We start from the raw sequence: 22,894 nt of genomic DNA, 5'->3' as shown, positions 1-22,894 counted from the left end.
CAAACTTAAGCCAATTTAAGTTCGCAAATTTGTTTCCTGCTAACTAAGTTCCCAGAGCAAAACTATTGCTTTATAAATGGAAGTTTTAAAATCTCCCAATTTCAACAAAAAAATTCTGCTCTTGGTCACAGACTGGGTTCTCATTAATGACTAAATTTTGCAAACTTATCTGCTTTGCACATAATTTTTAAACAAAAAGTGTAATATGGCCTCATCAATTATAAAAACGATAGAAAATTTCTTATTGTTCCGACCCACTTTAATGGAGGGAGGAACTATAAACTCAAAAGAGTTTTTGTTCAGTCAATTTTAACCGATCGATTTTTTCATCGTAGAGAGTTGTGATTAGTATCATTAGAAAACCCGTACAGCGTAGAATATGGAATTAAAATATTTTTGTGGAATTTCTCTTTTTCTAGGCAGCTTTTGAGGTTTAAAGATTTTGTGAACGATGGAATGATGTCATTTGTTTTTGTTTACACCTTACGAAATTTTTGCTCAATTTTCAGTTTATTTTACCAGAATATTGTTAACTTTGTTACTAATAGTGCATTTGTTTCGACTACTGACTCCAAGTAGGGTTGTTGACTTTTTCGAATCGGTAATTTAAGCTTAAAAAATGACTTTTTTGCTAAATTTTAGACTTTTTTCATCAATTATGGTACCAAATGTTACTTGAGGCCAGTTTTTTATTCAAAATTGCTGGAACTCAGAGGTACAGAAACAAAACTGCTGACACACGTTTGAATCAACTCAAATAAGGCTAGTTCTACTTCCTTTTCTTTAAAGAGTGTTCTGGAATAAAATTTTGCCGGTTTTTTGCAATCTTAAACAATTTTGATGTAATGACATTTTGTTGTCAAAGTATCTATTTTTGTTACAAATGAAGTACTTAGCTGTTACGTTGAAAGCGCTGCCTTATCAATGCTAGTCTTGATCTCATGGGAGAATTTCAGGGTTCTATGACTTCAAAAAAGTGTTTTTTTATTTTCGTTTTGAATTATTGTGCTTTGCCCGCGTTTGTTGACTGGTTTGCGGTCTCATGACAAAGTTTCAAAAAAATAACGATCCAGTTGGCTTCCCATTTAAAAAACAAACTGCATCTGTCTAGTGAGTTTAATATAAGTCCTTCTAGCGGTTACTTTTTTAATTGGCTTCATTGCTTCTATACCACTAGTTCGAACTTTTTTTCAGCACCTTTCTCCTGTTTGGATTTTTTTCGTGGCCCTGTTCGATTACCATTTTATTAACAAGTCGCATAACACTTTTAAAAAAATCATCTGTACCTTTAGAGTGTTTTTAGTGAAAAGCGTATGAGTTTAAGGGCTTGGAAACCGTCTTCTTACAGAGTATAATGGAGTTTTTTTTCTGTACTTGTCTTTCGTTTTCGAAGTACTATTTTACCTTTTGGAAAATTGAAGGTCTCTCTATATTCTTTTGGAGACATAAACAAAGGTATTTTATGGTTTTTGTTGATTGCTAATTGTATCAATGGCTTTGAATTTTTTTTTTGAAAAATTTGATTGATCCTTTGAACTCCGCTTTTTTTTGACAACTTATATCAATGTCTCGTTATTGACATCTCCAATCCACTTTTTGCAGAGCAAACAATCATTTTTTTGTTTTTATGTTGCAGATGATGGTTTTATGACTATGAAATTATGTGGTGTCAGAATAAAAAAATAATAGTGGTCACTGCTTGAGATCAATTTTTGCATTGTCCCTTTGAATTGAAGACTTATCGATGCTCAAAATTATCTGAATTTAACTTTCTTAATCTGTTCATTTGTTAGCTTGTGGTTATAAAGATATTAACATTGTGTTTTGTAGGGTTGTCTGCGGATTTTAGAGTTTTGTCTGTGGTCGTCGTTAACTTGTTGTGTTAGACATTACTCTCCCCTTATTTGAGGTATACTTCGTTTTCATTTGGCTAAAAAATATTTTTTCTGGTTGATTATAGTTGAAATTTTTTTTTTGAGAAAATGTGTTTAAGAAATCATAAAACTTTTCGAGTTTCGATGATTTATTTGTTGCCATCTCTGACAATTTGCTACACAGTTTCCAATGTATACATAGCTTTCGTCTTCTTTCTAGAGAAAAGTTTTTATTGTCTTGCTAGTTTTTGTTTAGTAATGGTGTTGTGGCACCGTCATTTTGAGTTCTCATAAATCTTTCGTCATTTGATTAATTTGTAACAATTTTTCAAAAACACATTGCCATATTTCTGTTTCCTACATTTTTCATGTCATAAAATAATATTAATCACGGTTTCCATTGTCTTTGATGATGAATCATAAACAATGACTGTAATGAATAGCTCTGGGTATCAAAGACTGCGACACGGTGTTCTACTATAATTAAACTGAACATTTGATTAATATACGTGTCTGTCATTGTCTATTGTAGTCTTATGACAAATTTAGGATAACGAGGGATCCAATTTACACCTGTAAGAATTTACAAAACAACTTGTCTGGTTTTTTTTTAGATGAAAGTTAATGGTTCTTACTTAAAAATTATTTTCAAAAATGTTAACTTACTTTCAAACTTCGCTCTTTTGTTCTTTTTCTGTCTACTTGTTACCTAGTCTCAGAAATGACAGGTCCCAAATGATTTCAGAAGACAAAATTTTTTTCTGATGCCAAATAAAATTTAACTGATAATTTATTTGATACGGTTTAGACTTCTGTCTGTATTATCTTTTGCCCTTTTGACTTTTTGATTAAGCGTTCTTAAAAAATAGATATTGATTTTTTTGTCGTAATTAACAATTATTTGTCTTAATTGGTTTTCTTTTTTTATCTTGTCTCCTACTCTCATCATTAGCAATTATCATTGTTTTTCCACAGTGGCATTATTTTATTTTTTGTCTCATTATGGAATGCTCCCCACGGCTACGATGGAGCTATATACACTTTTATCTAGTATTTGTAGTTGACAGTTGATGGTTGATGTTTTTGATCTTATTCTTTTTGGCATGCTACAAAATCTCATTCCGGAAACGTCACATGTGCTTTTGACTTCATTGGGAATTTTCAAAAAAAAGAATCAGATTTTTTTCAGACGGGAATTGATGTTTTGCTATTTGCGTTGCCTGTCTTGCCTCGTAGTTTAATTAACAGCAGTTATCATTGGTTCTCCATTACGACAGTTATTAATTCTTTAATCGGTTTGCGCCTTGACAATTTGACAAATTACATATTAACCAACTATTTTCGAAGAGTATGTGTTTTGGAAAGTTTTTTTCTCTTCCTCATTTGGTAGACAATTGTGTCAAAACTATGAGCGGTTTCGGAACATCATGTGCAAACGAACATTACCGATTATCCTTGTTTTCTAAAAGCTTAAAATGATGAAACCAGTTTGGAGGCGCTTTATCATTTGACGTTTGGTTTTAATAACTGCCGCTTTTTCTGCTAATTAGCTGCTTCTGACTCTGAAAATAAGGGTTAATTAGATCACACAGAACTGAAGAAGTCAATGGCCCAAATTTAGTGCAAACGGTCAAGCAAAATTGTTGTATGGTTTTAAAAATTATAGTTGAACTTCACTCAAGTAAATTGTGGATTTCAAGTTATGTGAATAAATATAAAGATTACAGATGAAACAAGGTGAACTTCTGTTCTCCATGTTGTAGTAATTGAAATTATCAGGAAAATATATCAAATTTGATCAAAAACTGAAGTACAGTGTAATGACCCGTCCTATTTTAGCTGTTTCTCAATTAGCGAAGAGAAACACCTGGGTATCAGTCAAAGACTAGTGCAAATTGAAAAGAAAAAAAAACGAAAAATTGGAGGGCGACGCAAAAAGGGACTAACAACTCTGGAAAAAATACAATTGTTGAGTAAAATTAAAGCCTTCTCTAATTTGTTTTCTTTTTAGCTGAACAATTGGCGACTGAAATATTTTGCCTGTACCTTGTCACCCTCCCAGGTGAGCATGATCTCCCCAAATATATAGACTTCGTCCTCACTCCAGAGGTTCGGCTTGTCAACTGCATCTCTCGTGTCATCCATTCCGGAAATTCCCTCTGCCGATGTGTCCGTCTTCACGAATCTCAGAAACATTCGGGATCTCTACAACGAATTCAGCAGTAGAAGTTAATTCGAAAATTACAAATAAATTTTATTAGGAACGGGATTAGGAAGGTATATAGTTTTATTCGAATTTTTTCAGATGCTAGTCGACGTTAGATGCTTAGCAGTTATTAGAATCAATGTTTTAAAAATGACTAACCAGAACTTTGCCATTGTCATCGAACTGGACATCTGATTGATACGAGGAGCCTTCTTGAGTTTCATTGATGAATGCACCCGCCAGGTAGTCAAAGGCAGCTGAATCCGTTGGCTCACCTGGAACACAAGTTGCCAATCAGTGTGAAACACGCGGTGCGCCCTTTAATTTACCTGTACTAATGGTTGAAAAGGTAGAACTAAATATAAGAATTAACTATTTCGATGGCAGCGAAAGAACTGATAAGCATGAAATCTGGGTTCTCGAGGCGGGATTGTCATTCTACGCGAGAGTAATGGGTAGTCTAGTCGCAATGACCTACCAATTGTTCTGATGTCATTTGATGTGATTTTCAATCACAGCTAGTTTTAAAACAACCAGTCAGTTGAAAAAATTGAAGGATACGATTTCATCAATGTTTCCAAGAAACAATCCCTCCCCATCTAGTGCGTTCGATTCAGTGTGAGTGATGACACCCGAGCCTGGAAAGTCTTCCAATCTACAATTCCTTTATTTTGATCAAAATCTTAATAACCAATTCCTTATCCATGCTTGTGACCTTCAAAAGTTCTTTTTGGTGATATAAATAGATATTGTTTAAGGTATGCGATGTGCGAGTAACTAAGGTAGGCTCTATGATGTGCGAGTAACTAATTAAGAATTGTTTAGCATTGTTCTAATATTTTTTAGCACAATCCTTACCAGCCAACGTAAAATTCAGTGTTTTTTTGCGAGCTCGTGAGATTACCATTTGTAATGTAAGATGTGTAGGTGGCATTTGTGGTTGAGTTAGTCCATTGGTAGAAGGCGGACAACCAGAAATCGATGCTGCCTGAGGACACTTTGTCAACGTTCCCAACCTCACGCTTCATTGTTAAAAGATTGTCTTTCAGTGTGTAGTAGTCTATCGCACCTGAAATTGACAATTAAAAAGCTTGAAACTCACTCGAAAACACACACACACACACACACACACACACACACACACACACACACCAGGTCGAGGTGTGCGTGTTAATGATCAGACGATTAAAAACGCACGGTGGGGTGGGAGTAAAATGCTTCTTGATTAAATAAACGAATACCACATTAAAGTCTGCCTACATGAATGAGTTTCTAGTCAAAGTCTGCCTAAATTCCGACAGTTAACGAGACAAATTCTGATCATTAACGAGATAAATTCTGACCATCAACAAACTAAATTCTGATCAATAACAAGATAAATTCTAATCAGTGACAAGCTAGATTAGGATCATTAACGAGACAAAGTCTGATCAATAACTAGCTAAATTCTGATCATTAATAAGATAAGTTCTGATCATTGACTAGCTTAATTCTGATCATTTAGGAGATAAATTTCGATCATTAACGAGCTAAGTTCTATTCTTTAACGAGGTAAATTCTGACCATTAACGAAACAACGAGACAAAATCTGATCACTGAGAAACAGAATTTTTATCAATAACGAGATAAATTCTGATCATTAACCAACTCAGTTCCAATCAAAAAAGATAAATTCTGATCAGTGACGAGGTAAATTCCCATCTTTAACGAGACAAAGTCTGAACATTATGTAGCTAAATTCTGATCATCAACGAGATAAGTTCTGATCATTAAATAGCTAAACTCTGAATTTTTAATCGATAAATTTTGATCATTAACGAGATAAGTTCTGATCATTAAATAGCTAAACTCTGAATCTTTAATCGATAAATTTTGATCATTAACGAGCTAAGTTCGAATCATCAACGAGATAAATTCTGATCAATGACGAGCTAGATTCTTATCATTAACGGGACGAGAACTGATCCTTAACGAGCTAAAATTTGACGATTAACGAAAATTCAGCCTAAATAGCGGGGCTTTTGAGCGCAAGAATTTAGGATGATTGTGATAACTGTGATGATTAATAGTGTTGCAAGTTGATACAACTAGACATACACACGCAAACACCCAAAATACAAACACAGAAACACACACAATTATAATATTACACTCCCTCACACACATACACACTCACACACACGCAAAGACACACAAACACACATACTCACCCAAACACACATAAAAACACACAAACATTTAAACCCATGTAAATACTGATCACTAACGAACTCAAATCCGATCATCAAAATATAAATTCTGATCAATAACGAGCTAAGTTGAGGCCATTAACGAAACAAATTTTGACCATTGAACGAGCTAAATTCTGATCATAAGCGAGACTTCAGCCTTATCAGAGGCACTTTTCAGCTCAAGATTTCAGGATGAGGTCGATAATACAATATACTATCGGGAAAAGATTTCAACCTGATGCACAAAGACACACACGCACACAAAAACACAAATACACACTCATCACAAACATGCACGCACACACATAAGCACATACCAATCACACGCACACACACGGACACACAAGCACACACACGCAAAGATAGAATCATACAGGCATGCAAACAAACAGAGAAACAAGCACACACACAACACATCTACAAACAAACATAGATACACATATATATCACACACGCAAACACAAACACGCTAACTAACGCACACAAACACGCACAGACACACAAATACACACACAGAAACACACACAATTATAATATTACACTCCCCCACACACATACACCCTCACACATTCGCAAAGACACACAAACACACATACGCACACATACACACATAAAAACACACAAACTTTTAAATCCATGTAAATACTGATCACTGACGAACTAAAATCCGATTATCAAAGTATACATTCTGAACATTAATGAGCTAAGTTGAGGCCATTAACGAAACAAATTTTGACCATTGAACGAGCTAAATTCTGATCTTTAAAGAGATAAGTTTTGATTATTAAACAGTTAAGTTCTCACCATTAGCATTATATCCTCTGATCACTGACGAGTTAAGCTCTGACCCATTAACGAGACAACATCTGATCACTAATAGGCTAAAACCTGATCATAAGCGAGACTTCTGCCTTATCACAGGGGCTTTTCAGCTTAAGATTTCAGGATGATGTCGATAATACAACATACTATCGGGAAAAGATCTCAACTTGATACACAAAGACACACACGCACACACAAAAACAAGCACACACACACAGCGCACACATAAACACAGAAGCACACACACATACACACACACAAACCACACATAAACATACACACCACATAAACATACACACCAAGACAAACAAACACAACCTCACAACACACACACAGTAACATACCACTCACTCTGACACACAAGGACGCACACAAACACACAAACGCACACATACAAAATTATACTAAAACACACAGAGACTGAGAAACAAGCGCACACATAACACACACGTACACACAAAAACAAACACAAACACACACACATACCATGCACACGCACACACAAACACACACACACACACACAAACAGGCATACAAACACACACACACACGCACACACACACACTCCGTTACACCCCCCATACACACACACGGTCGAACACGCACACACAAACACACACAGAGAAATATAAACAAACACACAAACACACACATACGCAGTTACACCCCAAACACACATACACGCTCGAATACGCACACACAAACACACACACACACACACACACACACACACACACACACACACTTACACCTACACAAAAATATTTAAATACAAAGTAAATATGTGGTCTGGGATATAAAAACACGTATACACGGATACAACACACCCAAGCACAAAGAAGCATGTATATCCATAGTTCAGTTTGAGCAACGTTTGTAATATTTGAAATGAAGCGCGACTTTTTGTCCTCGCGTATGCCATTATTCGTACTGAACTTTAACGTGCTTGTTGTATTACTCTGAGAGTTAATTTTTGTCGCAAAAATTTACTTAAAAGGCAACCATTTTACCCATATAAACGTAAGCGTCGTATCCATCCTCGGGGAAGTACTTGTCTGATATGAGAATTTGGTCGTACAAATAGTTCCCTTTGGGAATGAACCACTCTTCCTGGTAGTCCTGTTCTATCTCAATTGTGCCCCATAGACCAAGACCCAAAAACACAACTGTCATCACAACCACAATCACCTAACAACACATTGTCTATTGCTGAACTTGAGTTTTCTCAGGCTGAGACAGAATATCAATTCACATGCTCAGACCTCGACTTATGAAAACACCTTGCGCGACCATTAAATGAATATGCTCGACCCGTGAAAAGACATTAGCGCGATATTAACTGTGACGCTGGAATTTGTATGATTGTCAATATTGACCCATTCTTCTAGACCTTAAAGTCTTTTTAAAAGTCGAGGTGTGGTCTTAACTCATATTTATATTGTAGACGAAATCTTAGAAGTGACAACCAATGCTTAGGAAAAAAATCTAGAAAAAATCTCTCTTTTTTCGGAATTTAGGCCAAAAATTAACCTGTTTTCTGACTACAAAAACTCAGAACTACAATCTCAGAATTATAGAAAATGGAAGCATTCTTTTTTTGAAAGCATGAGTTTAAAATATAGAGTTATATATTTTATTTCATAAATATCTTAATCCTCATACGGCTCAGATTGTTCTAATATACATACGGGCAACATTCTCGTTTGCCTAATATGTTGATAATTACCGTCGCAAAAAATCCACTTTCAAACCGCTCGCACTCAAATATTAAGGTTTCAAAAGGGTATTCGCTTACGAATCAGAGTAAACTTACGCGCTTATGGTTTGGGATTTTTTCAACAATAATCCCCAACTCCCAAAAAAGCGACTGTTGAGTTAATTTCAAGCGAGCAATTTGTTTTAGGCGCATACCATTATAAGGGGTCTAGGAAATAAGCTCCCGCGGAAAAACCCCCATTTTAAATTTGAGTTGTGTTTGTTATAATTTGCTCGGTTGTGATCATATCGGTTATTCATATCAAGTCCCACGGACCGCTATGGCATGGCCATGGCTCGCGATACATGGCCAAGCGCGCTGAATGCGCAGCTCGTTAAGTGGGAGTTTATTTCCGTTGAGGTTTTTATCTAAAATTAAATGTTTTTTTCGTGGTTTTTTTCCGGAACCACATTGTAAGTTATAGTAAACAAAATAAATTAGGCCATGCTGTTTAATTGTATTCGGATATTGGTCTAGCTAAAAACAGTCCTAAAGAAAGTATTTTCAGGCGCTATAGAACTGTAGTCAATTGCTAATAATAATGTTATTAAAATATGTTGGTATTGCCTTTCTATGTTATATGATATTTTAGCTTCTAAGAAATGCTTTACAAAATGAAATAAATTGGTGACTCTAAGATTGAGAATTATACCAGGTCCTCAATTCAGTTTCTAATTAATCGATCAACCAATATACTTAAAATAAATAGTAGATGACGTGAAGAGCTCGTCGGTGTTCACTCCACAACCCAACCAGACGAGTATTAACCAACTTGATAGAACGTTAAGACATTGCCCATCAGGTACTTCAGGTTACTGCAGACCTTTTTAATTGTCTACTTGGTTCACCATTCCATACTACATGGGTTAAATTAACTTGCCAAGTCTTCTACGAGCAGGCAGGCCTACCCTCAGAGTGGCTTCACTATGCGGTCTCCTGGAAGGAGCTTGGCCGATTAATACTCTGAGAAATCAATCGTCTTGATGTTGTCCTGGACTCGGTGCTGTCCTCCAGTCCGTTAACCTAACTTAACCTAATTATTGATTGGTTGATCACTACTTTACTAGTCACCAAACTAATTTAAATCCAATAAATTGAAGCTAGATTGAGTATGATTTCAGATCCTTAGAGATGTATTGTAAAGTTACTAAAGTTGTACAAGTACGCTTTTGATTAACAGAAAACCGAAAGAAACGATTAAGTTTTACCCAGTTCTAATTATTACAAGACTATGGTTCCTTCAAAACAACTAGTTACAAATGCCTATGAGTGCCACGTATCAAAGTGTTTAACAAATATCTACTAGATACCAGTTTAAACTCTACTAATTTATAAGAAAAGGTCCAAAAACAGAAAGTAGTTGAAAATTTGCTAAGTTAAATTAACGAAAAGTATAATTACCAGGGTATACTAGTTTCAACAATTATTACAAGTTCAGTACCACGACAGAGATCTGTTAACTCACTCCGAAATTTCGATTATCACGACAATATAACTATTTTCAGACTGATTTTGGTTACAAAAATTGGCTAAAAATAAGCCGTATATATACTGCTAATCTATGTTTGGTTATGATAGTTTAGTCCTATTTTTACCAAATGTTCCGAATCTTTGTGAGACAAATACCTTTTTGGGAAAAGTTTTCAGAAGGTCATTCATGACTTTGATAACTTAGGCCCCTAATTTGGGTTTCTAATCCAATATTACGTGGGTGAGAATTTTGGTGTTCAATCCATGATATAATCTTTATCAGAATCAATATTTACTTATTCAACCATTCTCATCAGTTTAAATTTCCTTACCATTATTATCTTTGTACAGTTTCAAATTTAGAATTCGCTTTTGTGTTGGGAAAAAGCTTAAGTTTAACTTTCCATTCCTACATCCCACCCATCCGGACTAAACTATTCTCCTGAATAGTACAATAAAGTGAAATTAGAGTATAAGTATATAAGAGCACCATCACCACATTTTGGTACGACAGTTTTTTTTCTTTTAATCAGCGCTTGTCTCCTCATTTCGCATTCTCTCAACTAAGTTTAATGTCTCCTCAAAGTGCATATCAGTTCCGATATCTCGTTGATCATCGTTGGGCAAATTATGAATATGTTTCGTAGTGTTCTTGGACTGGTAACACTTCTTCCCTGTCCAGACAGCCAGAAGGACAAAAGCAAGACACCATAAACAGAAACCAAGCAGACCAGCCAGCTCTTTAAATGTATGCAGTGTTGACCCATGGCCAAAGGATTTGAAATTGTTTTCGTCAGAAAGTTGTTGATGGATTTTGTCTACCATCTCACTGACTAATTCAGGCGTGACATCAAGCGTAGGGACATCCTTGAGTGCCGATCTGATCCTATGCAAGATCAAGTTCCGACTCTCTTCTGTAGGCGTGACCGCTGGAAAGCTCGGGATGTCGAAAGCGGTATCCAGTAGTTCGGGAGTTGTGATTGTTGTTATAGTCCACTGTGTTGAAGACAATATGCTGGATCGGGCAACATGACCAGTCCATTCTGCGGGTGAACCAGTTTTCCATTGCAGGGGGGATGCACTAGGCAACTTTTACAGGCTGGTACACGGTTTGAAAACTTTCTGCCCCCACTCTACGTTATGTTATAAAGAAATTGTTGATCGTCTGCCGCGTTGAGGAGTTACATAGAGTTCCCAAGCTAGATTGCCGTCGGTAAAATTGGCAATTCGGTTACTTCTCGTGTGCAAGTCTTCAAAGCAGCCACCTCGTGATTGTATAGGAGTGAAGTCAAGCAGAGTTGATCTTGCGAGCTCACTAACGCTACTGACTTAGTGCAAAGTCTAAGCAATTGTGTCCCCCAACAAGACAGATATTCCTCACTCTTCATTTCGGCATAGCTTTCTTCTCGCCTTGATACGATCAAATAGCTCCTTTCTAATTTTAGAGTTGCGGCCGTTGTTGTGTTCTTGATTGGTTGCGGCAGAGGGATTGCTTTGTAGGCATCTTGGATTGGTTCACCACTGTACACTGGCACCTCCATTGTGATTAACAGTCCGTGTGGATTGGAAAAAACATTTCTCACTAAGGGCAGGCTGTAAAGTAAACTTGAGTGGTCGTATGGGATTGAACACTTTTTGTCTCCCAGCTTCAGAGTTGTAATTATTTTCCGTAAATCCTCGTAGGGTACTAGTGCGGTTGGCAGTGTTCCTTTGGATAGCACTCCAATGCTTGTAATAAACATGTTTCTCTGTTCCGTCAAATATAGTGTTTGTACTTGCAACTCACTGTGCATAGCATTGAGAGGCCACGATACGTTGTTAATTGCACTTTGGGCGCGAAAGGCATACATAAAAACGTCAGACCTTCGATGATCACAGGCTTGGGCTTGTTGTATTTCTTCCATTGTTTTTTGAAGCAGCTCCAGGTTTGTTTGCAGAATCTCAAAGTTATCCTTTGAATAGTTTAGCACTTTTCGTGTGTCTTCATGAAGCTTCAAACTACTGCTGGCCATGACCTGAATAGACTCTTTTTCTTCGTTGTGCAGGTGAACCATTCTTGATTCCAAACAGTGCAACCGTCCTTCCAGTTGTTCCATCTTTCGCTTGGAGTTTTCACACAGGCCAAAAATTGAGAGTAGCCTGCAGCCTGCTTTTTCCAGTAAGGGTTCCAAAGTTATCGCCGTCGCAGCTCCCATTGCAAACAGCAGTGGTGATCGTCTCTGTCGCTGAAGAGTGATAGTCTGGTTTACAAACGATGCTACTTCTTTGACAAGCTTTGTCCTTTCTTTCTCTGCTGTTTCGTATTCTGTCTGAATAGATGAGGTTATTCCGTCAAAGTGGTGCTGTAATAGTGCGCTTATTTCTGGGTTGTTGCAAAACTGGGAGCTCTTCCATGTTTTCTGTTCCAATTGCTGAAGTTTTGAAGAGAATTTATAAATTGGTCGGAGATCCACATTCAACAGCTTTGGAAGTGGGACTGCGATATCCACAGTCAGATATGAGTCAGCCATTGAAACTGGAGTTTGAGGTTGGAAGAGAACATGCGCAGTAGTTCGTGCACTCTCCGCTGTTTGCTGTCGTACCGCAAGTATTAATATAAATATCACAAAGTTGTACATCTAAACACTACTATGGTTAATTACTGTGCTAAACCTAGATAGCATTTTTTCTGTATTAGAAAGAGTGCTACATTCTACAAAAATTCCCCCAAATTCCCTGAAATGTATTCGAGCTAATTAGTTCTTTTCATAATACCGGTGTTACATTAACTTGCAAGATAGTTCTTTTTTTTTTAATTTGGTGCTATTCAAATATGTTTTACGATTGCCCCCGTCGTTAATAGAAATTTCGGCTCATCTTTTGATCTTTACATTTTTTTAGGCAATGCTATATAGAGAAACTTAATCAAGTTTCTTTTTTTAAAGACACACATATATATATATATATATATATATATATATATATATATATAATATATATATATATATATATATATATATATATATATATATAAATATATATTATTTTTTTTATTCGTCGTCGATTCCGAATCGTTTTGGGTATTTCACTGCGCGTCTTTCTCGGGTTTTAGCGATGGAGTTTACTGTTTCGTCAGTTTTGGTTCCCAAAAGTAATGCAAATGTTTTTGGTTTGCACATTTCCCTTTTGGCGCTTGCAGGTGTTGACTGTATTTCACTGAGGTCCCTCAAGACATTTTTTGGCTTGTGTGGTCGTTGGGGCAGTGGTGTAGATTCAATCTCTTTGGCTGGTGTTACAAAAGGAGACTGGTTCTCTTGGGTTGTTGCTTGTTCCGGAGTGTTCGTTTCTGCTCCTATGTTAGTCTTAGTGGGCCTTTTAGTTGAATATTCTCGCTCTGCAAAGAGATCGTAGAAAAAATCTTCATCTTCATCCATCCATTTGAAGGGACTCTCTTGTTTGAGTCGTTTTGATATAACTTCTGGAGTGAAAGTTTGATTGTTTACTTCAATGGGAACTTCCTGGTCATTTGTATTCTGGCGGCTGGGCCATTTCTCCTGATGTAATGATCTCGTTTCCATTCTGGGTAACTCGTCTTCCTCCTTCACAGGCTTCAATCGATTGTAGTGGACTATCTGCCATTTCTTTGCATTCGCATCCTTTGTAATTGACCTCTGACGTCTTCTCAATGATGTTGTACGGTCCGTCCCATGGAAGGAAAAATTTTTTTGATTTCGCTTTGTGGGGTGCAAAAAGCCAGACTCTCTCTCCCGGCTTCAATTCCTCTCCAAAAACGTTTTTCTGATACATATCTTTCTGTCTTTCTTGCTTGTAAACAAGTGTCTCTCTAGCATTCATATGTGCTTCTCTGAATTGCTCGTTGAGCCATCTTGCGAATTCGTATTTGCCAAATTCGTGACCAGGTGCTTTCGGGAGTAGCAAGTCAATCGGGTATTTGCATTCTTGTCCAAACACAAGGGAGAATGGAGTCTGTCCTGTTGTTTTGTGTACGGTCGTATTATAGACGAAGTTGAGATAGGGAATCATTTGATCCCAGCTACTTGGATTGTTTGCGCAATAATTGGAAATAACATCCGCAAAAACTCTGTTGTGACGTTCTACCATACCATTTCCCTGCGGGTGATATGGAGATGTTCTTGTCTTCTCTATTTCAAAAATTTTGCACACTTCCAGTAGCAGTTCGCTGCAGAAGTTTGATCCTTGATCGGTGTGTAGGCAATCAGGTGCTCCAAACGTCAAAACCCATTTCTCCACAATTGCTCTAGCAACATCTTCGGCCGTAGTTCTTTCTAAGGGAACGCAAACCACGTATTTTGTAAAACAGTCCGTCAACACGAGTATGTATTTTGCACCGCTTGTTTTCGCTCGGGTAACAGGACCTAGGATATCTGCTGCCACTTTGCTGAATCGGATCCCAACGTTGATGGTCTGGAGAGGGGCTATTCTTTTCTTTCCAGCGGTACTTCGTGCTTGACACAGGGTGCAGTTCTCACCTTTTCGTTCAATGTTTTTTCTCATATTGGGCCACCAAAACCTCTGTCTTGCCCTGTCCAAGGTTTTTTGAAAAGCAAAATGGCCTCCACTGAGTTTTGAATCGTGAAGTTGTTCCAAAACTGTCTCTCTGAGTCCCTGCGGTACTACAAGTTGTTTTTGTGTTGTATTGCTTCCTTCTACATGCCACTTCCTGTACAGCACGCCATCAGTCAGTTCCATCTGGTCCCAAAGGCCCCACATCGCTACTGCATCTTCTCCTTGTGCTTTTGCGTTTGCCTTCTTGATTTTTAAGTCTCTCAGCGGATTTTGGTCTGGATGTTTCTCAGCGTTTGCCCATTGCAAGATGAGACGTAAGCAGGGATCGTTTCTTTGAGCCAGTCTAAGTGAGTTTACGTCTTCTTGAAATTGGATACTCATTGGTTCGTTCGTGTCCTCTGCTGTAACTAAGTTAATTCTTCCGAGGGCGTCTTCCAAAGAGTTAGCTGATGGGCAACTTCCAAACATATCCAGTCTCTCAGCTTCAGTTAGCTCAGGTGTGATGCTGCACTGTCTTGAGAGTCCATCTGCATTCCCGTGCTTGTCTCCTGGTCTATGTACTACTTGAAAATCAAACTCTTGCAGTCTTTGTAGCATCCTGAATATCATCCCGTCATTGTTTTGTCTAAATAACCACTGTAGCGATGCATGATCTGTTCTGAGCACAAATTGAGTTCCCCAAATGTAAGGCTTGAACCATTTCATCGCCTGAATGACTGCTAATGCTTCTCTTTTTGTTGTTGAGTAACGACATTCTGCTGGGGTCAAAACTCTGCTTGCGAAAGCCACTGGGTATTCTACTCCATCGACAATATTCGAGAGTACTGCTCCAAGACTGTTGTCACTTGCATCCGTGTCCACAATAAAAGGAGAGTTGTAGTCCGGATGCTTGAGTACTGAGCTATCAATCAAAGCCGCTTTCAGTTTTTCGAACGCATTATGGCATTCGGGTTTTCAAGTGAAACGGCTGTTCTTTTTTGTTATCTGGTGAAGAGGTTTCGCTATCCCAGCGAAGTCTTTGATGAACCGTCTGTAGTAACTGCAAAATCCAATAAAAGACCTCACTTCGGTAACGTTTTCTGGTCGTTTCCAGTCCCGTACTGCAACGAGTTTGTTTTCATCTGGTGCAATTCCCTCTGGGCTCAGTTTGTATCCCAGATAGGTTACGGATTCTTGAAAGAGGCGGCATTTCTTGGGTTTGAGTTTAAGATTGGCCTGGCGAAGAGCGTGAAAAACGAGGCGCATGTGTTTTTCGTGTTCCTCCACATTCCTAATAAACACCAGAACGTAGTCCAAGAAGATGAGGACGAACGAGAAGAGATATTCATTGAAGATGCTTGTCATAAGTCGCTGGAAGGTTCCCGGTGCATTGCAAAGTCCAAATGGAAGTCTGAGGTACTCACAGTGTCCACCATCGGGAGTGACGAACGCAGTTTTTGGTATAGCACTCTCAGCTAATGGGACCTGCCAATATCCAGAGGCTAGGTCGAGGCTTGAGAAAATCGTTGCTCCGTGAAGATGATCCAGTATCTGGTCAATTCGCGGAAGGTGAAAAGCGTCTTTCTTTGTTACTTCGTTTAGTCGTCTGAAGTCTGTGCACATTCGATTGCTCCCATCCTTTTTGGTAACGAGAACGATTAGTGCACTGTACGGGCTGTTTGATGGTCGGATAATGTTTCGTGCCAACATGTCCTCAATCTCCTTCTTAACCACAGTGATCTTTCCAGGTGCAAGTCTATGGGGTGCAAGCTTGATGGGCAGCGTATCACCTGTGTCAATTTCATGCTGAACCAGGTGTGTCTGTCCAAGTTCGTTGTCGTTCATTGCAAACACATCTCTGAACTCTCGTAGCAGTGTTCTTCTGACGTCTGTTTGTTGGTTTCTGTCTGGAATTGCTAAAGAACAAATCTGTTCCAACTCTTCATCGCATGATAGGGTTAGGTTTGTTTCTGCAGTTGCCCTGTGCTGTGTTTCTTCCGTTGTTTCAATTTGATCAAGACCAGATTCTGCTTCCGTCTCACAAAGATGTACGTGCCTGGGGACTTCAGGTTTATAGGCAAATTGCAAATTTACCACATTGCTTTCCTTCTCCATCATGAGCTGCTTAGAATGGAAGTCGATTGATACTTTATTCTCCTCCATCACCTGGGTTCCAAGTATCAAAGGCACGTCTGTGTTTGGGGTCACCAGGAGATCGGCTTTCACTTTAACCCCGGTGTCGAACGTTATTTCGCCAGTAAAAACGCCAAGTATTTCGAAAGGATCATTGGTGGCCGAAAGAACTTGTTCTCGGAAAGGTCTTAGTTTGGCACGCTGTTCGTACTGTGAGTAAGCTTTTTCTGATAGAATGTTCACATTGCTCCCAGCATCCACTAACGCTTTGTGTTTATGTCCGTCAAGATCAACCATCACGTAGACTGTAGGTCCAAAGACTGCTTCGGCTTGAACTTTGTTGATATTGCTCACTTGTTCTGGGTTCGCTCTCTGTAAAATGCTTTTTACGATTGGTTGTCTATCGGTGTCCAAGTTTGCGGGTAAACCAGGTTGTATTGTTCCTTTCTGTGGGAACTGATTGGACAAGTGCCCAATTATAGCACTGCATCGCAGACGTTCTGGGTCGAAAGCCTTCCGGTCTTCCCGGACTTCTACTCTGAAATCTGGGTTGACTTCATTCGGATAGAAATCCTGTTTGGGTCTCCAGAATCTTCTCCATGATCTGTGTATGTCGCTCTTGCTGCTCTAGCATCTTATTGAAGCTTCTGGTCTGAAACTCGATCATTTGATTGAAACCCGATGACAGACTGGTGTTGAGTGCTCTAAAGTCAGCTGCTACTGACTCATCATGATCTTGTTCACCCTTTGTCCATCTCACATGCCCGTTTCTGCGTCCTCGCAGTCGACTGGATTCCGCTTTACTGATGGCGTCTAGAGCAATGGCCCGTTGTGTAGCTGCATTGAAGCTTCCCGGTTCTTCCTTCAGGAGTGTGTATCTGATTTCGCTGTCCAACAGTCCGTCCACAAAGGCATCTTTGTTAGCTTCCTGTCGTCCCGCAACATCAAGATGAGCATTGGCTGCCTCTCCTAACTTACGAACTTGCCTTGAGAACTCTTGGATTGACTCTGATTCCAATTGTTGAAGATTTTTGAATTCGGTGCGTGCACTCCTTGCGTTGGGAAAGTCGCCGATTCTGTTGTTAAGAGCGTTCAGAACTCTCGCTATGGTCGGGGCTGGTTGTCCTTGCACTTGTTGAAAGTAATGATTGGGGAGATTGTAATACTCATCTAACGCATAACTGTTCAAACACGTGGGCAGGACCTCGCGTTGTCTCTGGTCATCCCAATTATTGGCGTTTGACATGGATTCGAAGTGTCGAACCCATCTTTCGAAACTCTCGAAGTCGCGGCTGGGGTATCGGAGGGGTGTGAGAAGGGGTGGTGCTACGACTATTTGCGCCTGGTTCTGTTGTTGCTGTTGCTGGTTGTTTGGTGCGTTGTTCATTTTTGGTAATTGAAGTAATTTTCGATGCAAAACCAAATGACACAAAAAAATATAAATGAGTTTTACCTTTGGAACGTATTCCAAAGATCTAATTCATCGGTTCTCTCAAATTTCAATTCTGAGTTTTTTTTTGTAAAATGCAAGACCGCCTTCTAATCAGAAGAATCCCTCTGTGGTCGCCAATATAGAATCTGAATATTTAGGGTGGAGGTTTTACCCTATTCACAATTCCACAATTGTTCCTAGAATCTACCTTAGAGAAAACTACTGGACTGGATAGTAACTTCACAAAACCAACTACTCTTAACTAGACTGAAGGGTTATACCAGGCCCTCCGTTCAAGTCCTAAAGAAAGTTTTTTCAGCCGCTATAGAACTGTAGTCAATTGCTAATAATAATGTTATTAAAATATGTTGGTATTGCCTTTCTATGTTATATGATATTTTAGCTTCTAAGAAATGCTTTACAAAATGAAATAAATTGGTGACACTAAGATTGAGAATTATACCAGGTCCTCAATTCAGTTTCTAATTAATCGATCAACCAATATAATTAAAATAAATAGTAGATGACGTGAAGAACTCGTCGGTGTTCACTCCACAACCCAACCAGACGAGTATTAACCAACTTGATATAACGTTAAGACATTGCCCATCAGGTACTTCAGGTTACTGCAGACCTTTTTAATTGTCTACTTGGTTCACCATTCCATACTAAATGGGTTAACTTAACTTGCCAAGTCTTCTACGAGCAGGCAGGCCTACCCTCAGAGTGGCTTCACTATGCGGGCTCCTGGAAGGAGCTTGGCCGATTAATACTCTGAGAAATCAATCGTCTTGATGTTGTCCTGGACTCGGTGCTGTCCTCCAGTCTGTTAACCTAACTTAACCTAATTATTGATTGGTTGATCACTACTTTACTAGTCACCAAACTAATTTAAATCCAATAAATTGAAGCTAGATTGAGTATGATTTCAGATCCTTAGAGATGTATTGTGAAGTTACTAAAGTTGTACAAGTACGCTTTTGATTAACAGAAAACCGAAAGAAACGATTAAGTTTTACCCAGTCCTAATTATTACAAGACTATGGTTCCTTCAAAACAACTAGTTACAAATGCCTATGAGTGCCACGTATCAGAGTGTTTAACAAATATCTAATAGATACCAGTTTAAACTCTACTAATTTATAAGAAAAGGTCCAAAAAGAGAAAGTAGTTGAAAATTTGCTAAGTTAAATTAACGAAAAGTATAATTACCAGGGTATACTAGTTTCAACAATTATTACAAGTTCAGTACCACGACAGAGATCTGTTAACTCACTCCGAAATTTCGATTATCGCGACAATATAACTATTTTCAGACTGATTTTGGTTACAAAAATTGGCTAAAATTGAGCCGTATATATACTGCTAATCTATGTTTGGTTATGATAGTTTAGTCCTATTTTTACCAAATGTTCCGAATCTTTGTGAGAAAAATACCTTTTTGGGAAAAGTTTTCAGAAGGTCATTCATGACTTTGATAACTTAGGCCCCTAATTTGGGTTTCTAATCCAATGTTACGTGGGTGAGAGTTTTGGTGTTCAATCCATGATATAATCTTTATCAGAATCAATATTTACTTATTCAACCAATCTCATCAGTTTAAATTTCTATACCATTATTATCTTTGTACAGTTTCAAATTTAGAATTCGCTTTTGTGTTGGGAAAAAGCTTAAGTTTAACTTTCCAATCCTACATCATCACAACCACAATCACCTAACAACACATTGTCTATTGCTGAACTTGAGTTTTCTCAGGCTGAGACAGAATATCAATTCACATGCTCAGATTTTGACTTATGAAAACACCTTGCGCGACCATTAAATGAATATGCTCGACCCGTGAAAAGACATTAGCGCGATATTAACTGTGACGCTGGACTTTGTATGATTGTCAATATTGACCCATTCTTCTAGACCTTAAAGTCTTTTTAAAAGTCGAGGTGTGGTCTTAACTCATATTTATATTGTAGACGAAATCTTTGAAGTGACAACCAATGCTTAAGAAAAAAATCTAGAAAAAATCTCTCTTTTTTCGGAATTTAGGCCAAAAATTAACCTGTTTTCTGACTACAAAAACTCAGAACTACAATCTCAGAATTATAGAAAATGGAAGCATTCTTTTTTTGAAAGCATCAGTTTAAAATATAGAGTTATATATTTTATTTCATAAATATCTTAATCCTCATACGGCTCAGATTGTTCTAATATACATACGGGCAACATTCTCGTTTGCCTAATATGTTGATAATTACCGTCGCAAAAAATCCACTTTCAAACCGCTCGCACTCAAATATTAAGGTTTCAAAAGGGTATTCGCTTACGAATCAGAGTAAACTTACGCGCTTATGGTTTGGGATTTTTTCAACAATAATCCCCAACTCCCAAAAAAGCGACTGTTGAGTTAATTTCAAGCGAGCAATTTGTTTTAGGCGCATACCATTATAAGGGGTCTAGGAAATAAGCTCCCGCGGAAAAACCCCCATTTTAAATTTGAGTTGTGTTTGTTATAATTTGCTCGGTTGTGATCATATCGGTTATTCATATCAAGTCCCACGGACCGCTATGGCATGGCCATGGCTCGCCATACATGGCCAAGCGCGCTGAATGCGCAGCTCGTTAAGTGGGAGTTTATTTCCGTTGAGGTTTTTATCTAAAATTAAGTGTTTTTTTCGTGGTTTTTTTCCGGAACCACATTGTAAGTTATAGTAAACAGAATAAATTAGGCCATGCTGTTTAATTGTATTCGGATATTGGTCTTGCGTACCAGGACTAATTTTTGAGAGTATTTTTATTTCTGTTTTCCATACTAGAGTAGCAAACCAATCAAATTTTTTGTACTGATGTTCTTTAACATCAAACGTTAAGTCATTTCTTCCGAAAAAATCAAGCGAAGTGGGAAGAACTAAATGAAAACGATGCAGGTTGGGAAATGGAAAAATAAAGAGAGTGGTTTTTTTTACACATGCCATGGCAATTAAGCGAATGGCAAATATACGACGAAAAATAAGATAAAATGTATAAAAACACTGATGAGATGCGAAACTGTGATAGAGGTATAGGTTCATTTCAGCGCATTGTTACTTTAGAAATTCAACTGATTGTCCTTAAATTTGTTGAAAATGTTCAAAAGCTGTGAATGAGCCCCATATTTAAATGGTAGTTTTTTTCTCAAAATTAATTCCAGTGCATATTTACATATTTAGAAAATAAATTGACAAGTTCTGCGTTTTTCAGCGCAATTCTTGCGTCTCTTGCAATTGTATTCAAAGTTTCTCCACCCAGGAAAACTACTAACTTTAACAGGGAGGTAGGATAAGCCCCTGGCGATGACTTTGTCGAAGACCCGAACAGACAGTGGGTTCTCACTACAATCATTGGGTTTGTAGTTGTCGCCCAATTTGATGCAGCAAATGCATGCATTCCTGTTGGCTGCTGCTCGTTTCTGGTCGTAAGTGAAGCAGCCAGCGAAGAGAAACAGTGTCACCAGAAATATTCCCAGGATTCCCATGGCCGCGTAAATGCAGAAGGACCTGAGAGCTGGAATTATCTGGAATAAATGACAGAAAACAAACATAGCCGGCAGATTGCCGGAATAGCTGCGAAAGAATAGACATGCCTGCCATATAATAGAGATAGAAACAGATAAGGATCTAAATTGAAAAAAAAATTGACGCCGCTCAAAAATATAGATAAAAGACATTCAGCGATAAATTAATAAAGCTTGTTAAAATTCATTCCGCAGAAGCCTCTTATTCGGGGCCTTTACTGCACAAATGAGTTCTTTTGACCTTAAACAAATTCAAATTAAACTTAAGTTTTAAAGTGCAGAAGTCATTTTATCGAGTGAGGTAAGTCACGTATGATCAAAATCTAATCACGCAAATAACATAAAAACTTTTGCTAAAGCGAGTGAGAAATGACGTCACGCGCGCAAATGCCGTTAGTGAGAGGAAGAAGTCATGCAGAAAATTTGACTTTTTCAGCTTTGCTGTGTGAACAAATGTAAAACGAAAAAAGAGCGTTAGACGACGAAACAAAAAACATAGCAGGACAAGTCCTGACGTACAATTCAAAGAATTTTCATTGACTAAACAGAAAAACCAGACCTAGAATGGACTAAGAGTGAATTGAGAAAACCATTTTTAAAAAAATCTGATGAAAAAATAAGAAAAAAACAGAAAATCAATGTGAAAATGCCGCATGTGAACAAAAAACCACTAACGAGAAATGAAAATTTAATTCACACAAAAAACTAGGCCTAGAATGAGCTTTGAATGGATTGGAAAACCATTTAGAAAAAAATCCTATCCAAAAAATCGAAAAAACAGTAAAAATCAGAGTGAAATTGCCGCATGTGAACAAAAAAACCACTACTGAGAAACCGAATTTTTGTTCAAACACCGTCTTCTCACTCTACTTTAAAATTAGAGCGAAAAAAGTTCACGCTGCAAAACCACTTGCTTT

General features: G+C 37.9%; 1 protein-coding gene across 1 annotated transcript in view; it reads right to left on the bottom strand.

Annotated features, from left to right (window-relative positions):
• The window catches only part of LOC142334635 (patched domain-containing protein 3-like), a 93,677-nt gene that overhangs the window by 14,454 nt on the left and 56,329 nt on the right, over positions 1-22,894 (bottom strand). Inside the window, exons 8-12 of the mRNA XM_075382828.1 lie at positions 21,726-21,977; positions 8,144-8,321; positions 4,985-5,149; positions 4,240-4,355; positions 3,921-4,079 (exon numbers count right to left, since the gene is read on the bottom strand). Coding sequence (XP_075238943.1) covers positions 3,921-4,079; positions 4,240-4,355; positions 4,985-5,149; positions 8,144-8,321; positions 21,726-21,977 — 870 coding nt within the window. The remainder of the gene's footprint in view (positions 1-3,920; positions 4,080-4,239; positions 4,356-4,984; positions 5,150-8,143; positions 8,322-21,725; positions 21,978-22,894) is intronic.

This window comes from Convolutriloba macropyga, chromosome 2 (genome assembly GCF_964194025.1).
Source record: "Convolutriloba macropyga chromosome 2, txConMacr16.3, whole genome shotgun sequence".
Classification (NCBI taxonomy): Eukaryota; Metazoa; Xenacoelomorpha; order Acoela; family Convolutidae; genus Convolutriloba; species Convolutriloba macropyga.
This window is presented reverse-complemented; position numbering and strand designations above follow the sequence as displayed.